Genomic DNA, 18,970 nt, shown 5'->3' with positions numbered 1-18,970 from the left:
CAATATCGAAGGGAAGGCAGTCACTCTCATTAACGCAGTGTAGCCAGGGGATGAGTATGTGTCATGTGTAAGGAGGTCAATCTGAAGTTCTGGTTAATAAAGCTGTTAACCCAAAGGTACATCCAAGTAGCTATTATCAACACCGATGTCGAATAAGCGCCCAATGATCTCCGTAAAGCCCGTCTGGGCAACGAAAAAAATTCGAACCTTATGCGCCGGGTGCAACGCGTTTCTCAGCCGAAATATCTTTTGAGAAGCTAGGACAGTGGGCGGCCATCAGAGAATTCTTTCAAAGTATATTTAGCACTGGGACCTGGGTTGATGACGGGACATGGTGGAGAGAGCTCTACGGTATAAATTGGGTCGAGAAGTAGTAAAGTCATGGACACACATACTGAGCCTCTTGGCCCCTTGACTGTGGATCTCACCTGAAGTCTCCCTCGCCCGTCCTCGCAATGTTATCGAAAGCAGATGCAGAAGCAAAGGCTATGACGATCATTGCTGCGTCCCATTTCTCCTGCTCCATCGTGCTTCTCAGTATCGGTACGCACCACAACTACTTCAGCGACACCTCTGACCTTGACGAACAGATTTTGCGATACATCAGGAATCCAGGTCTTCATGTGCTTCTACGGCCTTTCGACCTTCCTAGAAACACCCAGGGAAATGCGGAAAGGCCGTCTGCCTTATATCACTTTCAGCTTCATCATCCTCTTCACGTCGGGTATAACCACCGCGTTCACACTTTACTTTTACGTTTTTTACTTTGAGAATCTGTACACGTCGGGACCTAACATTGACTACATCATCGTTAACCAAGAGTTAGCAAATGGGCGGATGTGGACCGTCGACAAGGCATGTACAGCCACTGATACTCTACTCGGTCATGGACTTCTGGTGAGCCCGCTGTTCATGCCTCCTCCTCCTTTCCTCGCGGTTTATTTCGACCGGAATTAATAGGTGTACCGGTGCTACATCATATGGAAAGACATATGGTGGGTCACGGTGGCCCCAGCTTTGGTTTACGCCACATCTATAGGTATGACTTTCTGAACTCCCCAGTACAAAAACAGTGGCAATGTTAATGCCTTGGACTATTACCCCATATCAGCAACGCACATCCACAGCACAGCTCTGACACCAAAGCTAGCCTCGATGTCCCCTGAAGCAAGTAAAGACGCCATGCGCACAACCCTCGCAGCTATGGCCTGCACCGCAGCCGCCAACGCCCTCATTACGATTCTCATTTCCTCCCGGCTCCTCATCGCCAACCGCTCCCTCTCCAAGGTCCTCCCAGGCCGAAGTGTCCGCGCATGCAGCCGAGCGGTGACTATCCTGGTCGAGTCGGCAGTACCCCTCAGCCTCTGCGGGTTGATCAGCGTCGGTATTATAGAGCACGTCCTCTCTGCACCCGGAGTTTCGATTAAGTATGTGGCTGCGGGGAGTATCTTTGACGGGCTATACTCTTCTTTTGCGGTGCGTCACTTACCTCTGCTATTGGCTAAGGTTTTCATAGCACTAAACTATGAGTTACAGGCCCTTTCACCTCAGATGATCATCTTCAGGGTGACGACAGGGCGATCCTTCATGCGGCATGAAGAAACGAAAGTGGACTCGCAGAGGATGAGGAGTTTACCTTTCTCCCAGCCTCTCGCGTTTAATCATGGGACGACTCCCGCTGGACTTGAGAAGGCGAATTTGAAAGAGGCGGAGTTCAATGAGGCCAAAGGGACGTCGGCTGTTTGAAGTACTCTATTAATTATTAGAAACTCGTTATAAACGGAATTGATCTGCGATAAATTACAAGGCCTGAGTTCCTCAAAATCGCTGCTAGCGCTTTGGTTTTCCGAAATAGGCGCCCGAAATGATTATTACAACGCGACGAATTCATTGGCGTTTGGTTATGATAGCTCCCGTAATCTGGCCGCACGACCTTCCGATCGTTCACTTCACGGCTCCCTCGTGCCCACTCCTCCTCGTCCCTCTAAACTCCACCAACAGGCGATTCAGAGGACCACGCAGGTACAGCCGCAATAAGTGATTCTGACACTATTACTGCTAGGATAAGCTGTCGAGGTTTCTCACCGTTACGAGCCACGGATGAAAAACACGGGAAGAAAGACCATGACATCCGACGCAGACTCAGTTGGCGAACTTCTGAGTCGTTCACCTTGCCTTGGCGCTTCAAGTTTGTCTAGATTTGTCTGATAAAGATCGACTGCGGCTCCAGAATCGCCGTGTCGGCGGTGAGCGCCCATGGCTATAGCAAGATTTGACTCGGAATTCTCTTCACGATGGGATACGTACTCCAGCTGGCATAGACTTATCGAACGACGAGTCCGAATCCACCGAAGACGGTGGTTCCGGCGCTGACGCCCATGTTAGATTAGCTTAGCTTTTGACAAACGTCTGCTTCGCACCTATCATCTAACAATGGCAGAGGGTGCAATGCCATACCAGTGGGAGGGTGACGGGAGATGGTTTCCGATACATGATTGCGGTGGAGATACGAAGTTGATGGAACGGAGTTGCCCCACGTTCAACGGTCAAAGGAAGCGCCTTAGTTTCGATGGTGAATTCCCCGGCTGCATTGGAGTGAGTGATCTGCCGCCAACAATTCTCATGATCTTCTTGGAGCGCACAGCTTGCCATTGAAATGAATGGGATATATACATCGGAGGCTCGCATTGGACGTTTCTGTTCTCCGTTTCAGCCTTCCCAGCTTCCCCACAAGCCCCAATGTCAGATATTGACCAAGAGTACATCGGTCAAGTCGCCGCTCGCTCTCTGTTCGCCAATGCGACAGTGACTTTGCTGGATGTCGGTGAGTAGGACCTGCCTCTTGTTGGCTTGTTGGCTATCAGTGATTGACAGCGCTACCATCCACAGGCATACAACTATTCATGGTTCTCTACGGCCTCTCCGTTTTTCTCGAGACACCTCGGCCACTGCGAAAAGGACGGACGCCCTACATCGTCGTCAGTTTCGTGATCTTTTCTCTAGCCGCGATTACAGCTGCTATCGACTGCTATGTCGCGTTTGAGAGGATATTTGCGTCGACTTCGGGGGAACATTATATTGAGCTATGGAGGGAGGATTTGAGAGGGTGGAGGAAGATTTTAAGTAATTCGTTGGCAAGTGTGTATGTGGTCATTGGGGATGGACTATTGGTACGTTCGAATCGTGCTCAAACTCTCGGTGCACTGGTTAACTGTGTTCAGCTTTGGCGCGCCTATATCATCTGGAGAGACAGGTGGATGGTCATGATTCTTCCGACTTTATGCTACCTGGCGCACATAGGTGAAGTCCACCATATCGGCTCTGCTTTTGCGTACTGACATTCTGTAACTTTAACATTCAGCTTGCGCGATTCGCCTCGAATTCCCCTGGCCAAACGTCCGCGTCAACCGAGCGGGTGTGAGCGCTTGGATTTTCTTGACGGTATCTGTCAACGTCATGGTCACAGGCCTCATCTCCTACCGCCTAATTCGCGCTCGACGTGATCTATCGAAAGCACTGCCTGGAAGGAACCTCGCGCATTACTCGGGAGTCGTCGCCATCCTCATCGAATCCGCTCTCCCGCTCACCATCTTCGGGCTGGGGTATGCGTTCAGCATGGTTGTGAATCCGCATAAAACCACCCAGCATCAAGCCGCGGGGCACATCACGAATATGATTTTCTCGCTCCTCTATTTCTCCTTTGCTGTGAGTACCCCGCCCCTCCAGTCTCGCCGATCTTGCTAAACTTGGTTCGCTTTACTTGATGATAGGCGTTGGCTCCGCAGATGATTATCTTCCGAGTTACAACCGGACGATCGTGGTTGAAGGCCTCCGAACCTACGACTGCCACTGCGATTAGCAGGCCACTGTTCTTTGCACAGGGACCAGTAGAGCAGTCATATATTACTGACCATCTGGGCCAGAGTCAAGCCCCGACTGGAGATATGAGTGAGAATGATTCTGAGAAGTCCCAGTTGCAAGCCACCAAGTCAGTACCCATTGTTTAAACCTGTTGATTCGTTCAATGTATATTAGGTGTAATTTATACTCAGTATACGAAGTAATATAATCTATAAGTGGTGGATGCAGCGCTCGATGGGCTTTCAGTGCCGTTGTTCGCCGAAATGATAGATTCCCACAGTCGCTCCAGACCTTCCATGTGGATCGCAACTTTAACTTTGAGCTAACTTGCTCAGTTGCTTTTTCTAACTCTCAGGAAATAAGTAATCACGATGGATAAGACCAGGGCCGTTCTGAAGTATCACAGCTTTTCAGAATAAGATGCCGATATCCCAAGGGGTTCTGAAGAGCTGCTGCGCCTGCCGGGATTGAGGCTGTTGAACTGGCGTTCGACGCACATCCAACGTTCCCTGGGAGGAGCCTGAGCAGCAACGTAGTCAAAAATTTTCTCCCCGACAACGTTCTGGGTGGCTTGCTCGATGTTTGCAAGCTTTACGTTGGGTTTATGAATGTGACGGTGCCCGGAACCGACTGGGGTCTTACGGAGAATTTGGATATTAATTTGGAATTTCTGTTGGACTTGCTTAACGTGATTGGTCTTAGTCCCGATGTGTGTCCTCAGGTCTTCCCTTATGGTCAGGACTAGGTTAGCGAGACACTTTCCCTGCACTATAACATAGCCGATCGATTGAGCATTGCCTCGAATTTGACCGATTCTCCCCAACTGGGAGGAAGTTAAACTCCCAGGGGAAAGCCCTTGTAGTCAAAGGCGTACGTTTTAAACACACGAAAATCATGCACTTTGGTGCTCGCATTTGCTGATCCTGCACTTATACGCGATAGGCGCTCAGGTTGCCCAGATTCGCGCGATCAAATCTCGCTGATGCCAAGTTGGTAGATTCTGGTGGCTGTACCGTACGATTCTTCTTCCCGTGTTATGTTATGCACGGCGGCGTTGCACGCTCTCTTCTCGCTTTCCCCTTCGACTCGGGCTGTCTTGTCCTTCTCGACTACCGCGCCCAACGAGCAAGCGTTCTATGATTAAACGCCAAAGACCTCAGCGAATTTCGGGACCTCAGTGACAGGGATATTGGAGGAATGCACACCATCAAGCTCGTCGTAGTCGGTGCTTCAGGAGTTGGGAAGACGAGTTTACGGGGCCAGGCGAGTTATAAAGTTCAACTTGTGCGTTTGGTACGACTGACGAGGTGCTGGACGGTCGCAGTACATCAACGGCCAATTCTCGACGGGATATCGAGCAACTATCGGCGCTGATTTCATTAGCAAGACATTGAAGCATCCAGTCTACCCAGAAGAGAGTGTAGTTCTGCAGATTTGGGTACGTGTCCGCTTCCCAAAGGCCGTTGTGCTTACCTTGGATGACCTGTCTCATGACCTTTGTCAACCCGTTTCGCATGCAGGATACGGCGGGCCAAGAGCGCTTCTCATCCCTCTCCACCGCCTTCTTCCGCGGCGCAGACGCGGTTCTGTTACTTTACGATGTCACCTCCCAAAACAGTCTCAAAGCGCTGGACAAGTGGTGGGCCGAATTCTGTGACAAATGCCCGCTGGACGACGAGGAGATGGAGGGCTTCTGCTGCGTGGTAGTAGGGAACAAGACTGACTTGCTCGACGATGAGAACCGAGTTGGAGAAGAGATTGTCACGAAGGAGGAGGCGCTAACATTCCTGGACGATCTCATTCCATCGTCCAGCGCAACACCAACAACTGAAACCATCCCGAACTCACTCCTGCCCACCACGCCTTCTCCACCCGCCAACTCTCGCCTTCCACTACTTCGACCCGCCAAATCACACTCGCAATTTGACCGCTTTGCTTCAATTCGCTCAACTTCTACGGTGGGGACGACGACGGATACGGCCTTCTTCACTCCCTCGTCCAGTTTCTGGGAACCCTCCGTCGTGGGTCCTTCAACACCCACTTCTGCATCTACATCATCCTCTTCCTCCCTTTTATCGTCGGGGTTGCCTCATAGCACTGGTAGAGGAAGGTCGTTGAGCGTGAATGCACGAACGTCTGCCTCACCGTCCGTCTCCTCATTCTCGTCCGTCTATGCAACCCCTCGATCATCGTCAATAGCATCTTCAGCGAGACTCTCGTCGAAATCATCATTGCTTTCATTCGCAACTGCTATATCTCGTCAGCCTACCTCTCCTACACCTGGAGGCTCGACAATCCATTCACCTGTCAAAGCGACATCGCCTCTCCCTTCACAATCGCCGCTCAGTAAATCCATTCTGAATAGTCCCCCGACGCGGAAGAGTCCCAAAGTGACTACGACCACGACACCTTTGAATGGCGTTCCGCCACGACGAAGAAGACATTCAACTTCAAGCACCGAGAGTGCGTTGACGATAACTCCGGGCCTATTCGCCCAGAAGGTTAAGGAGAGTTCGCTAGAGCGAACATCCCTCAATTCGACTGCCTCGGGATCAAGCTCAAGTTCTAGTTCCACGGCTACAGTCAGCACCACTCGAACGACACCGGCTGAAACATCCCCAATACTGCGCCAAGTCAATGGAACCTCGCCTCACATTTCGATCTCGCCGTCGAAGGCTTGGAAGGGGAAAGCGCGAGCGGTAGATCCCTCGTTTGATTACGCCTACCCTGGTCCATTCTTTCCCCCATCCCGACGTTCGTCGCGAAAGCATGAAACACCGCCAGCAAATCGCGATTCTGAAGGGAAAGATGACAAGGGCCCTGTACTGTTCCTTACCTCTGCCAAGTCGCGCTCAGGTGTCGAGGAAGTCTTCGAATATGTGGTGAGGAGGGTGTGTTGGGCTTGGGAAGCCTCCGACGATGACGAAGCAGAGGGTCTGTTTGGCAGTATGGATGCGGATTTCTATGGGGACGGTGCATTGACATCGCGAGGGAAGTCTAGAAGGGAGAGGGAGGGAACTTGTGGGACAGACGCCAAGTTCTTCTCGGTGTATGGGATGGAATCGAGGACGTCCTTTGGAAGTGGGAATGGGATTCGCGGGAGAGGGAGGGGCGGTGCGAGGGGAAGGGGGAAAGCGAGGAATGGAAAGTCGGTTGATCTGCGACATGTCAATGGGAATGGGAGCGGTGGTAGGAATGGGGATGCCAACTCACTTGGGATGGCATGCTGTGCTTGATGTGACTTGTGCAGCGGGTAACTTGGCTGCTAGAGGTGCCTGGACAGTTCGTTTGCGAGTCTTTGGTATTGGCGGTTTTATACTTAAATATCTTTATCGCTAACTATATGATTACATCGGTCGACTGCTTCTGGGAACACGGATTATAGACACTCCCTTAAAATCTTTCGGTCGTTCGGGGAGTTCTGAAGTCCACGTTGCAAACTATGCTAGTGACCGTCGTGGTTCGGTGCTGCACGCGCTTCAAGGCTCATCAACACAATGGCAGTCTCTTACCATGCAACTTTGATACAGTGGCGTTTGTGCACTGATAAGAAGCGTTGTGTTGCTCGTCAAAGGGGTGAACCATTGACCAAGAAGAGAGACGTCCCCTTCTAAAGGGGTTGCGTAGGATTGCGCTTATGCAGTGGCCTTTGCTAGAGAACTCAGTAAATTTAGCCTTATCCACTCGAGAACTGCCGTAGCGATCGTATTTGTCGCTTCTTTGAGGGTGGTGAGGCGACCGTGACGCTTATAGTCTCACAAGCCAGATAGGTACCGAGGAAATAACGAGATTTCAGCTTCGAAGTTCGATTGTGACGGAACAAGGATCTGTGCGAGATAGAAGCTGTGGAATACCTACTGCCTCCAGAATGGTGCTCCAGAGCCATCCCCGTGGTTGTCGGCTGGGTTTCCTCGGACGTTCCCGAACTACAAAATAAGCGCCCAGGGCTCAATGTGCTATCATTTGATGGGTTACCGTCATGGCGCGGAGCGCCGGAGGTGGGATTGAGCTATAGGCTCAGCGACTGCAGTCCCAGGTCTCGTACTTTCGCTTATTCGCTCAGTGAATGGTCCCGTGGATGATCTATTACTGTGGAATTACGGAATTTAACGTGAACTCTTCAATTTTTGGAGCGGCCGTTTCGTTGCAGTTAGGAGTCATGGCCGCCATTGTTTTCTTGATCTCAGCCATCGTTCGTGCACTGCGTACGGATATCCAGGAACCGGGACCAGTAAGTACTTGATCATGATGAATATTGATATGGTTTGAGAGCTATTCTCGAAGCGATCGAGTCTGGCCCACGACACTACATACAACTTAACTGCAACATTCCCGAGCTCAAGCCTGGTTGCGCAGTGTACTCTCCTCAGCTCTGGTCAACAGTGATCTTTTCGTATTCGTAAGCAGGATAAATAAGCCATGCTTGGTACATCCACTCTGCGTTTAGAGGTTCCGCTCCTTATCCTCTCGACGTAATGATAGGGCTAGTATGGGCTTCAAGGCGACTTTCCTTCTCGGTAATCTAGTGCATTATGTGGCTGGAAGTTAGATAAGATGCTCAGCATTTACGTGGATGGTGTGGAGGCTTCTCACACACCTACGATGGTATCAACGAAATGTCACTTGTGTTTTGTGGCACCAGTGGGACTGACTCGGATCCCAGAGCGCGACGGAGACCGCGAGTCGTCGAAAGAGACAGCAGGAGCGCCCTTGGGTGATGGCTTAGCGAATCAAGGGCGAGGTCTGTCACCCATGCATCGAACAGAGAAAGGGGGAGATCAAAAGCCATATGTCAAAAATAAGGAATTTTTAGCACATCCAGCATATAGGCGAGACAGAGGCTGTTGTCGCGTCATCAGACGCTGTTCGTGCCCCTTCTGAGCTCTCCTTATGGCCACCACACCGCAGCAGGTCGAGCGATACTCGTACGTCCTCGGGGCAGGATACCAACTTGGTACCACGATAGCGACAGCTTCGGTCGGTGAGTGAGGAACCTTTGTGACCGATGACAGTCTCGCTCACTACCGGGGTCAGCTATTCAGCTGTTCATGGTTCTATACGGCCTTTCTGTATTCCTCGAGACGCCGCAGTCGTTGAAGAAGGGACGTCTTCCTTATGTCGCAATTAGCTTCCTCATATTGGTGATGTCTGGTATTCCAATGGGAATCGACACATTTGGGTTCTTCGACTGCCTTTATCGAGTTGGAGGTGGAAGACCCTTTTTGAGATGCATCGTTGAGACCCAGTACCTGTGGTACAACGTATGCAGCACCGTTCTCACCCAATTGCTCATCATATTAGGTGACGGTATCTTGGTACGTGCTCACAGTTAGCGTTAAGGAAAATTTTAACGATTGTCCTCTCCCAGTTCTATCGTTGCTTTATCATTTGGGCCGACAAAAAGATCGTGCTCGTACTACCTGGTCTCTTGTACCTGGCTTCCATTGGTTCGTTGAGCCGTCATTCTACATTATCTGGACTCGAGCTGATTGGTATACCTTCTCCCAGCGATTACGCTGTGGAAGTTTATCACTGTCATTGGGAACACGGTGGAAGATCCTTTCTGGCACGAGCGAATGACCGGGACAGCGTTCCTCATGCTTACCGTCGCTCTCAATGTCGCCAACACGAGTTTGATCGCATACCGCCTCCTCCATTCCTATCGACATATCTCTTCCGCTCTTCCAGGACGAAGCATGAAGCCTTACGAACGCGCCTTGAGCATCCTCATCGAGTCGGCCGTGCCGTTGACCATAACTGGATTGGGCTATGCAATCAACGAAGCAGTCAGACTAACTATCGTACCGGCTTCAGCAGGGTCGACCACGGGGCGTCAGACTGAAATATTGACGAAGATCGTCGGGGTGGCCAGCGTGTTCAGCCCACTATACACCGCATTCGCTGTGAGTTAACGGTGCTCCGAACTTAGTTGAATGGTCGTTGATCTTCTCCTTATTAGGCGTTATCCCCTCAGATGATTATATTCCGGGTGACAACCGGAAGGTCGTGGATGCGACACGAGGAGACAACGGCTCCAATTCAATCGACGCCGGAAGGTCTTCGATTTGACAAAGGTTCTTCAGCAAGCTACCTTGACGAGGAGGAGCTTCCTGGCGCCGCGGGCACTGGGGACAAGTCAGAGAACTAACCTACTAGGTTCACTGTCGTTTATTTAATCAACTGTAACACACTGTAGATCATTCACACGAGACAATGCAAATCCTCATCTTTCCGGGGTCCACATGAATGTGAGACGGGATGGCACTTGGGAAACTTTGTTCCCCCGAGGACTTGGCCAATGGGGATTACGATGATTGTAGTATTTTGCTAAGTAATACATTACAGAGCCAGCTGTGCTAGTGGCAAGGAAACAGAATCACGTAGGACCGGTTGGGAGATTAAGGACATAATTTCAAGAAGATGAATCGTAGTATTAGTTGAAAGCAAACCCCTAGCCCTTAGAAACGTTTTCTTCACGGAAGGTAGCCGTTGTCGACGGAAAATCTCTGTTCGTCCCCAATTCCGAAGTCTCAATCGCGCCCCTCTCGATGCGCGACTCATCGGCAAAGGTGTCGTAATCTGTGCCATGGAATTCAAGGGGTCCCAGCTTTGTCCTTGCTGGGCGTGTCGCCGTCGTCTCGCCATGTCTGACGAACGATCGACCCGTCGTAACGCGGAAGATGATCATTTGCGGGGAGAGCGCCTGAAATCCGGTGAGCATAGTGGAGACGGGAGATTGAACAAAGACTTACCGCAAAGCAAACGTACAGCCTGTCAAACGTTATCCCAATGTACCTTAGCGTCCATGATGGATCCGCAGCGTTCCCTAAGCCATTGATAGAGTTGACAATGCAGGAGATGATCCCGCAGACTGTCAATGGAAGTGCTGATTCGACAAGGACACTTACGGCGCCCTTGTATATCCTTAGGCTCCGGCCTGGAATCACTTGGGATAACGATCGCTGAGCGCGCAGGAGCCTAAAGATAATCAAGGACGTGGTTATAGCGTTCAAGCCGACTGTGAGGGATACAGCGGCAACGCTGGACCTAGTATCCGCCTCGATCTCTGCGGTCGTTTTCTCGCGCAATCCTGGAATTAGAGTGACGTTATAGATCAACATGGCTGAAAAGGAAGTCCGTCAATGAATGAATCTGGCTGCTGTGGAGAGGCGCACCGATGACTGCAGGGTACATCAAGACGGGGAAAAAGAGCACCCAGGGACGGTCTTTCCAGATGATGTAGCATCTGTACAACTAATTTTGGCGCCAGACTCAGCTACTTGTCTTGAGAAGAGATGAGGACGTACCAGAAGACCATCAGCCAGAGCGATGAAGCAGAATGTGAGAGATGTCGTGGCGATTTGTACATTGGAAGTGATTCCATTGTGAAGGAGGTCGACATACTCCTGCCCATTGGTGGAGTGGTATAGGGCCGTGAATTGGTAGGAGAGGTCGTAGCCGACTGGGATGACGGAGAGGATAAAGATGGCCCAGCTAATCAGGATGTAAGGGAGTCTACCCTTCCTGAGATCCCTTGGTGTTTCGAGGAAAGTGGATAGCCCAAAGATGCACATGAATAACTGGATCCCTGAATTTCAAAACCGATGAGAAGTCATGGAAGAAATTTTGAGAATTACGAAAGCACGAACCAGTCACTAGAGTGGATATGATATTCGAGCCATAGTAGACTCCCGCGTATCCTTCCAGCAGAGTGGCGAATCTCTCCGCGTCCGACATGGCAGCAAAAAGAGACGATCCTGAAAGCTCTTGGCTCCACCGTTGCGCGTTATATTGCTCTCTACGGGGGCATTATACCATGGTGGTCATGCGGTGGGAACTGCTAATCGTGTATGGGTTTAAAGCGTGCGACTTTACCTTCTACGACAAACCTTCAAAGAGAAATACATAGACAGGGGGCAATGGTGCACAAGACATTTCTGGGCACAGAGGTACAGATCTGTGTGCATTAGGTATGGATGTATTGCACCATGTACAGAAGTAACGTCAAATCGGGCGACCATTGACGGATGTCGACTTCCCAGCAATTGATCATCAGAAATCGAGGGGACAGTTCGACAAGAAGTCAAGGTGTTTTTTGCAATCAGCGCCCGTGGCTCGCCATGTCCGACTCACCCGACCCCTCCACAGTGAATTTCATTCATTCCTCGAATCATGGAGTGGGCGTAAGAGTAGATGGAAACTGGGCTCGGACGTCTTGCGGGCGGTCTCGCGTACATCAGCAATCTTCAATGACCTCCTGTGGAAGAACTCAGTCAGCTCAAAAATAAGACGTGGAGACAGTGTTCACTTTGGGATTGGGATCCTTCGGGTTACCCCCCAAGTCCCAATACAGTCATATTCTGTTGCCAAACTGGAGATGGTGCTGGCTGTCGAAATCCGTGCATCTCGCGGGCTAAGATAAGCTGAGCAACTACTGACTGGGTCCTCGAATCCCTTATTTAGATTCGAACCTTCGACCACCGCGATGCCCGAAGGAATCAGGCATTTGCGTCATTTTGATGCCTCCGAGACTGTTCCTGCGAACGGCAACCTCAACCGCCTACATTTTAAGCGCGACTGTGCGACTGGCAAGGCCAAGCGACGACAGATAAACGATTCACAGTCGGAGGGTGTCTGCGCGAGATCTTACAGAGCCACAGTGAATTTCTGGAATCCTTAATGCAGCTCAGACTGCGGGGGGTCGGCCTCTGAGCACAGTGAAGTTATCTCCTTGGGGCAAGCTGGAACACGGGCGCCTGGTCCATCGGCGCGTTGATCAATTTCTCACGGAAGTCGGCATATGATTCGCGCTCATCGACCAGAGGGTAGTTTTGGTCTTCTGTTTCACCATCCTAGAATGTACCTACGAAGGTTGAGCTACGTACTGAGCATCCTCTCTCTCAGTATGTTGCTCGTTGTATGAAATCCAGCTTACTGCTCGAGCATTTACCTCTACAGCGTCCAAGTTCAGCGTCGCGGAGGATGTCACGTTATTCTACCCCGCTGCTCCGACGATTTCCGAGTATCCGTACATCGATTCCTCTGAAACGATCCTAGGAATTGAACCGGTGTCTGTCGACGAGACTGGAGCCACGCACTATGTCGGGTCGCAAGTCTTCAGCCATGTTGTCTTCGTGGACCAGAACTACACAAGCACGGTCGTCAGCGTTGCTGAGCCCTCAACTACGCACTGTACCCTCTCATTCATCTGATACTGCACGCAGTTCACATTTAGAACCAAGTGGTATCTGATTAACTAACGATAAATCTCGAATCTCCAGTCACCTTCGTGGCAGACGCGACCCGGCATCGAGTCATCCAAACTCGCACTATCTCGGACGATGCCGGTTACGGAGTGAGCGTTGACGAGCTGGACTGTGTATTGGACGAGGAGGGGGAGGATTTCTCTTGTGTCCACAAGATCGTTGATTCGGCTTCGGGGCAGCCTCCGTCCACCGCGTATTATAATCCAACGTGGAGCGGAGCCAAGTCAGCTTATTGGACGATCGAGAACGTGGAGACATTCAGTATCCCTCGTCCCACTGTCACCGGGGAGGATACTGGCGAAGAGGACTCGGATTCTGGTGTTGGCTCAAGGGTTCTGAGAGGTGCTGATGTCGTGGTGGGACTTGGAGTGATGCTCTTTGCGGGTATGGTTCTGGTATAAGGGGTTTGTCATTGACTTGATCTATGGATGTACAACTTGGAGAATGAATAGGCTCAAAGTGAAAAGGGATTCCGTCAAGGACTTGACGTCGAAGTTAGGGTGCCGCCTGCGTTTTGAGCTCCATGTCGCCGTGGTCATGCTTCGATTGACCAGGAAACATGGGAGTTGAACCATCACCGTATGATTCTTCGGGATGATGAAACGCCAGGGGCTGGGAGAAGACCATGCGGCTCTGCGGATGCGTGGCGATGGTCTCCTCGTGCCGAGATAATGACCTGCCAGTTGTCACTCTGAAAATAATCATTTGGGGTGCGAGCGCCTAGTGAGTGCAGGGCAACAACGAAGACAAACGATTAGTTCCATATTGATAGCTAGGAACAGGCCTAGGTTCGGAAAACTCACCGCCAAACTCCTCGCTACTGTATCGGACATGAACCCAGTCGCGAAGGCAGCCCAGGAGATGGCGTCGTCCTTGACTGTCCTATAGATAGTAACCACACCAGATATGAAGAGGCATATGGTGAAGGGTAAAGCAGATTCGATCACGATGCTGATGGCTCCCCTGTACACGCGCAGATTGCGATTTGGGAGGACCTTGGAGAGAGTATGGTGAGCGCGGAGGAGACGGACGACAATGAGGAGTGTGACGAGAATGTTGAGGCAGACATGGATGAGCATTGCGCTGCCGTCGAGGCTTTGGGTGAGGTTGTCCCCGACTTCGAGACCGGAGATGATGACCACGCCGGAGATCCAGAGTGCTGGTGGATATTGGAAGGTACATGGGGTAGATGAGATGATCAATCAAGTGACTCTGAGGGCACAAGAGACAGGATACCTACAGACTACGGCGAGGAGCATGATACAAGGCAGAATTGAGACCCAAGGTCGGTCTTTCCAGATTATATAAGATCGGTAAATCTGTCGTTTTCGTTCAGGGTGATATTTAGGACTCAGTTTGGCCAGCTTTAAGGTAAAAAGGAAGGATGGAAGGCAACATACCAGGAGCGCATCACCCAACGTCTGGTAAGAATACATCGTTGCATACCCAACGATAACATTCCAGGTTGTCTCCGTACCTTCAATTGCATTGTAGTAGCTTTCACCCGGTCCGGAATTGTAAATGAGGTTGAACTCGGACCAGACGTTCAGGAATGTGGGTATAGCCGAGAGAACGAGGATGACGAAGCTGATTAAGATGTAGGGCAGTCGTCCTTTTCGTCTCGCCTTTGTCGTGGCGAGGAATGCGGAGAGGCCGTAGACAACCATTACGATCTGCATACCTATACAATAGAGGTAGTAATGGTAAGTATGGAGTGAGGAAGGTACGTAATGTTGTTGCGAACGAACAGAAGGGGATTCAGGAGAGGAGCATATCATCAAGTGACGAAATACGCACCACATTCGAGGACGCCAATCACATTCGCTGCAGCAACCACCGATGCTATACGCTTGGCGGCGAGCTCAATTTGAGCAGCGCGGTCAGAGTCTGCGTCTGACATAGTCAGTGTTTCCGCTGAAGGGCCTGTAAAGATCAAGTGCGTAAAAAGTTACTCCCTCAACTACAATGGTGAATTGGGGTGCGACTGAGAGGAAGCGATTCTCAGAGGGTGGAATCGAGGGGGGTACTAACTCAAGCTGAAAAGTAAGAACTTGGCAGATTATAATGCGTCCTAGAGACGACCTTCGGAGGTGGTACCCATCGAAGAAGAGCGATATGGGTCTAGGAGCATCAGGATCTTTGTCAGGTACTGATTCGTTACATGTATGCGGGCACTTATCTGCGCCGTGGAGGCCGGACTCGAAGTACTTCCAAAGTGACAGCTATCAAGCATACCTGAAAGCAGCCAAGAATAGCATTTGCATTGAGTAAGTAGTGGGCCATAGCACCTGCCAGTTGTTAGTCCCGGGCCGACGGTGTTAAGCGCTCGTGCATCCCAATCGCCCATTCATGCACTGCCACTCTCCCTCCAGTTTCTAGAGCACGACGCAAATGAGAACTTAAACCTGTGAATTAATCACATCCCATTACTATGTACACCCATTTATTAAATAGTATCTACCCTTCAAAAACAAATCAAACGTCCTTCAGAGCTTCAGAAAGACCAGAATCATGATTCGTCTTCTCCTTCCCTATCTCGACGTCCGATCCTTCTGACTTTTTCTCACTCGATCCATACCCATCGCCATTCGACGACATGACGTTTGAAGTCATAAACGAGTCTTGTGCAGGCCCGTTATTGAATCGGAGTGGTTGGGAGAAGGCGTGGCTTCGGCTTGCAGGAGCTGTAATCTCCTCCCGTTTCGTACCTGATCGGCCAGAGGTCACGAGGAAAATGATCATCTGCGGTGCCAGTGCCTGCGACCATGGGGACGTTTCGTCAGTATACCTGATCATGAACGCAAAGCCATCACAACAAACCAGGACGGTATTCAAAGACTCACCGCAGAAGCATCATACAACCGTCCCAGCACCCACGACGCAATCAAAACACGATTATACAAAGGCAAATGCTCCGGCCCAATATTCCTCAACGCAACAAGGATGACCTCCGTCACAGCATAGGCCAACCCGCTCACCGCGAGCGGCGCAGCCGACTGCACCAAGATCCCCACAATGCTCTTATAGACACGCATGTCCCTGTTGGGCAGGGCGGCGGAGAGCTGGCGGTGCGCGCGGAGGAGGCGGTACGCGATGAGGACGGTGGTGAGGACGTTGCAGGAGACGGTAAAGACGAGGTAGACGGCGTTCACGATGTGCGCAAAGTCGTGCATTGGGGCGGAGGGGTTGATGCTGAGTTTTATGCGGACGATGGTGCGGTAGAGCTCGGTCGCTGCATGAGGAGGTGAGTTGGGTGTGAGAATTGGATTGGGGAGGGAAAGAGTTCGAGGATGGAGGGGGAGGTAGCGTACCTATTGTTCCGAGTATGAGCAAGCAAGGGAGGATCACGACTGCTTTGAGGTCTGACCAGATGATATAACACCTATGCACCTACCCCCCAACCATATCGTAATGAGTCTCCATTTATTCAACTCGAAATCCAGCCCCTAGACTGAGCACTCACCAACACAGCATCCCCCGCCAAAATCATCAACGCGAAGAACACCCCACTCGTAATCCTCACAGGTCCATGTTCAATCTCCCCAAGAATCTGAAGGAGCGAGCGAGGTTCGGCACTGGGGTGTTGGTACAACAGTTTGAATGTCGTCGAGGCATCCATGGTGCTCGATATGAGTGAGCACCCGAGAATAGCGAAGCTGACGAGGACGTAGGGTAGTCGCCCTTTTCGCGCTTCCTTGGGAGACTCGAGGAAGAGGTAGAGCCCGTAGAAGGACATGAATATTTGGAGGCCTGGGGTTCAGAGTGGGGTGTAGAGTGGTGGGGATGGAGTCAGAGTGAGTGGAATGGATGGAGGACTGAGGTTTGGATAGCAACCACGTACCGGTGACCGTCATGGCGAAAACAACGGAGGAGTATATTCCACCTGCGACGATGTTGAGATATCGTTCCCATTCTTGAGGGTCGTACATCGACATCGTGTAAATTCTATTAGCGTAAGTAGAAGACGAGGAGGAGGAGGAGGAACAAGTATGAGAAAAGAGGAATGAGAGTGAAGGGACGAGAAGTCAGGGAAAGGGAGAAAACACCCTATAGCTCCTCCCCTCGAGAAACGCGCCTTTTAAACACCCAATTTCCCGTAAATCGCTTCAGAAAACCTAGAAAGGTGCCAACCCCGTATGCACATGCTCATACAGTATTTGGGTTCTGTTCCCCACGACCTGAGCGCTCAGGTCGTGGGGAACAGACTCAGGCCTGAGCGCTCACCCAGGCTTATGCCTCAAGGCTCCGCACCTCGCTCTTTCTCTAGCACCATCCGGAATGCCAACGTCCAAGAAAATGCCACCAGATATTTGACATCACCATCATCACCATTGAAACGCATATTCACCACTAATGCTGTACATAGCCAAGGCTGTAGCGCTGCATGTTTCGCCCTTCGGGGCCCCTTGTATTATTGTATTGTATTGGACGCTGATCATTAGAGTGTACGGATGGAGCGACGTTTGCGCCGATTTGTGTGCGTGCCAAGTCGTGAAATTCGTGTGATTGTGGGCGCCTTCTCAGCGAAGTAGCCCGAGCGCCCGAGTACATTGTCCTTGAGTCAGTGTGACCAGAAGGGCCAAGTAGCTGTTACTCGACAAGTACTCACCGGTGCACCACGAACTGCTTTGCACAGCTGGAGCAAATGTCGATATTTATCACCGACGCGAACGAGAACCACCGATTGAGTACGCACGACGGTGAAGCACGCACGAGACGATGTGCATACCAAGCATGGAGAGTTTGGGACACGGAGCGCCCATCTCGAATATTCAAAATTCCAATCACTCCTTTCAGGCACAAACCGACGCCACGCTACACAATACTCGAAGCGCCCATCCTGGGGTTGGCGGGCCAAGGGAATACTTTACGGGATAGCTCCAACTGGATTCAATATACGCGTCAAGGCATAGACGCCAATTGTCAATCTACACTCGAGGTGCCTCGATGTCACTCCGATGTTCTAGGAGTCCAGGAGGAGCAGGGGGAAACGAGATCGTCGCATGGAGATCGGCCGTGTTGGGTGAGAACACGAGGTTAGACGAAAGCTCAGAATCTGTAAAAGCAGAGACTGATATCGAGGATTTACCTAGGGAAGAAGAAAGCTATTGGTACGTATAAGTAGCTATAGAGACAGAAAAGAAACAAAGAAACATAGCTCAGAATCTGTAAAGCAGAGACTGAGGGGAAAAGGAGGAGCGCGAACGAAGTCGCATATAGAAAAGAACCATGAGACAGAAGCAGCAGTCAGAACGGAAACTAGACAGGGTAGAGAAAGCTCTACACCTGCCGACAGACCCTTTCAAGTCTCGGAGGCGGTGGCCAGAGATGGTTCCAGAGGGAAGCTACGGATTTCAGTGAGTACTTCGCTCATTTGTTCAGAGGGAAGAGGCGAACTGCCGTAACAACTCGAAATGGATTCCAGGCCTGGGTAGTCCAACAAAAGCGGAATAGTATTACATGGCATAGAGTTACACAGTCCCTTCAAAGTCCATCGAAAGCAGAATCCATCATCGAAAGCAAAAGCCCTTCGCAAGCAGAGCCCACAAAAAGCAAACGTCCAACGAAAACAAAAGCCCGTCGAAAACCGAGTCCATCGAAGAGAAAACCTTCAAAAAGTGTCCAAAACAGCATTCTACGTAAGCAGCAAGATCTATGTACAGGACAGGATAAAAGAGTCGCGAAATCCACGCGGGAGCACGAGAAAGCGAAGCAACAAGAAGACTAAGTCCATACCCGGGCAAGAACCAGTGAATCAATGAGAGACAACGAATCAGCCGGAACCAACCAGAGCGAACGAATCAACCAGAACCACCGAACAAAATGAAACAACGAATCAACCA

The 18,970-nt window shown here is 50.9% G+C and overlaps 9 protein-coding genes across 9 annotated transcripts; 6 read left to right on the top strand and 3 right to left on the bottom strand.

Moving 5' to 3' along the window:
• Positions 1-455: 455 nt before the first annotated feature.
• CC1G_15375 (hypothetical protein) lies at positions 456-957 on the top strand (the record flags this gene model as incomplete). The annotated part of the gene is made up of 2 exons (XM_002910051.1): positions 456-543; positions 608-957. The coding sequence occupies 2 exons, from the start codon at positions 456-458 to the stop codon at positions 955-957; spliced, it is 438 nt and encodes a 145-aa protein (XP_002910097.1).
• Positions 958-1,155: 198 nt separating this feature from the next.
• On the top strand, positions 1,156-1,746 carry CC1G_15374 (hypothetical protein; the record flags this gene model as incomplete). Its single annotated transcript, XM_002910050.1, has 2 exons — positions 1,156-1,476; positions 1,537-1,746. The coding sequence occupies 2 exons, from the start codon at positions 1,156-1,158 to the stop codon at positions 1,744-1,746; spliced, it is 531 nt and encodes a 176-aa protein (XP_002910096.1).
• Positions 1,747-2,739: 993 nt separating this feature from the next.
• CC1G_10500 (hypothetical protein) lies at positions 2,740-4,033 on the top strand (the record flags this gene model as incomplete). Its single annotated transcript, XM_001834574.2, has 5 exons — positions 2,740-2,824; positions 2,890-3,170; positions 3,222-3,300; positions 3,362-3,705; positions 3,771-4,033. 5 exons carry the CDS (start codon positions 2,740-2,742, stop codon positions 4,005-4,007), a joined length of 1,026 nt encoding a protein of 341 aa, XP_001834626.2. The 3' UTR covers positions 4,008-4,033.
• Positions 4,034-5,351: 1,318 nt separating this feature from the next.
• Positions 5,352-6,211, top strand: CC1G_10499 (Rab7; the record flags this gene model as incomplete). Its single annotated transcript, XM_001834573.2, has 2 exons — positions 5,352-5,882; positions 5,966-6,211. 2 exons carry the CDS (start codon positions 5,352-5,354, stop codon positions 6,209-6,211), a joined length of 777 nt encoding a protein of 258 aa, XP_001834625.2.
• A 2,540-nt stretch (positions 6,212-8,751) lies between these two features.
• CC1G_10498 (hypothetical protein) lies at positions 8,752-10,009 on the top strand (the record flags this gene model as incomplete). The annotated part of the gene is made up of 5 exons (XM_001834572.1): positions 8,752-8,842; positions 8,896-9,176; positions 9,230-9,308; positions 9,370-9,764; positions 9,821-10,009. 5 exons carry the CDS (start codon positions 8,752-8,754, stop codon positions 10,007-10,009), a joined length of 1,035 nt encoding a protein of 344 aa, XP_001834624.1.
• Positions 10,010-10,312: 303 nt separating this feature from the next.
• Positions 10,313-11,598, bottom strand: CC1G_10497 (hypothetical protein; the record flags this gene model as incomplete). The annotated part of the gene is made up of 5 exons (XM_001834571.1): positions 10,313-10,564; positions 10,614-10,984; positions 11,037-11,115; positions 11,169-11,449; positions 11,511-11,598. The coding sequence occupies 5 exons, from the start codon at positions 11,596-11,598 to the stop codon at positions 10,313-10,315; spliced, it is 1,071 nt and encodes a 356-aa protein (XP_001834623.1).
• Positions 11,599-12,346: 748 nt separating this feature from the next.
• Positions 12,347-13,528, top strand: CC1G_10496 (hypothetical protein; the record flags this gene model as incomplete). The annotated part of the gene is made up of 3 exons (XM_001834570.2): positions 12,347-12,440; positions 12,766-13,053; positions 13,143-13,528. 3 exons carry the CDS (start codon positions 12,347-12,349, stop codon positions 13,526-13,528), a joined length of 768 nt encoding a protein of 255 aa, XP_001834622.2.
• Positions 13,529-13,622: 94 nt separating this feature from the next.
• Positions 13,623-15,027, bottom strand: CC1G_10495 (hypothetical protein; the record flags this gene model as incomplete). The annotated part of the gene is made up of 4 exons (XM_001834569.2): positions 13,623-13,847; positions 13,931-14,286; positions 14,605-14,808; positions 14,925-15,027. The coding sequence occupies 4 exons, from the start codon at positions 15,025-15,027 to the stop codon at positions 13,623-13,625; spliced, it is 888 nt and encodes a 295-aa protein (XP_001834621.2).
• Positions 15,028-15,602: 575 nt separating this feature from the next.
• CC1G_10494 (hypothetical protein) lies at positions 15,603-17,062 on the bottom strand (the record flags this gene model as incomplete). Its single annotated transcript, XM_001834568.2, has 4 exons — positions 15,603-15,884; positions 15,971-16,438; positions 16,591-16,877; positions 16,969-17,062. The coding sequence occupies 4 exons, from the start codon at positions 17,060-17,062 to the stop codon at positions 15,603-15,605; spliced, it is 1,131 nt and encodes a 376-aa protein (XP_001834620.2).
• Positions 17,063-18,970: the final 1,908 nt, after the last annotated feature.

This window comes from Coprinopsis cinerea (genome assembly GCF_000182895.1).
Source record: "Coprinopsis cinerea okayama7#130 chromosome 12 map unlocalized cont3.12, whole genome shotgun sequence".
Classification (NCBI taxonomy): domain Eukaryota; kingdom Fungi; phylum Basidiomycota; class Agaricomycetes; order Agaricales; family Psathyrellaceae; genus Coprinopsis; species Coprinopsis cinerea.
The sequence above is the reverse complement of the archived record's forward strand: the minus strand, read 5'-3'. Positions and strand labels throughout refer to the sequence as shown.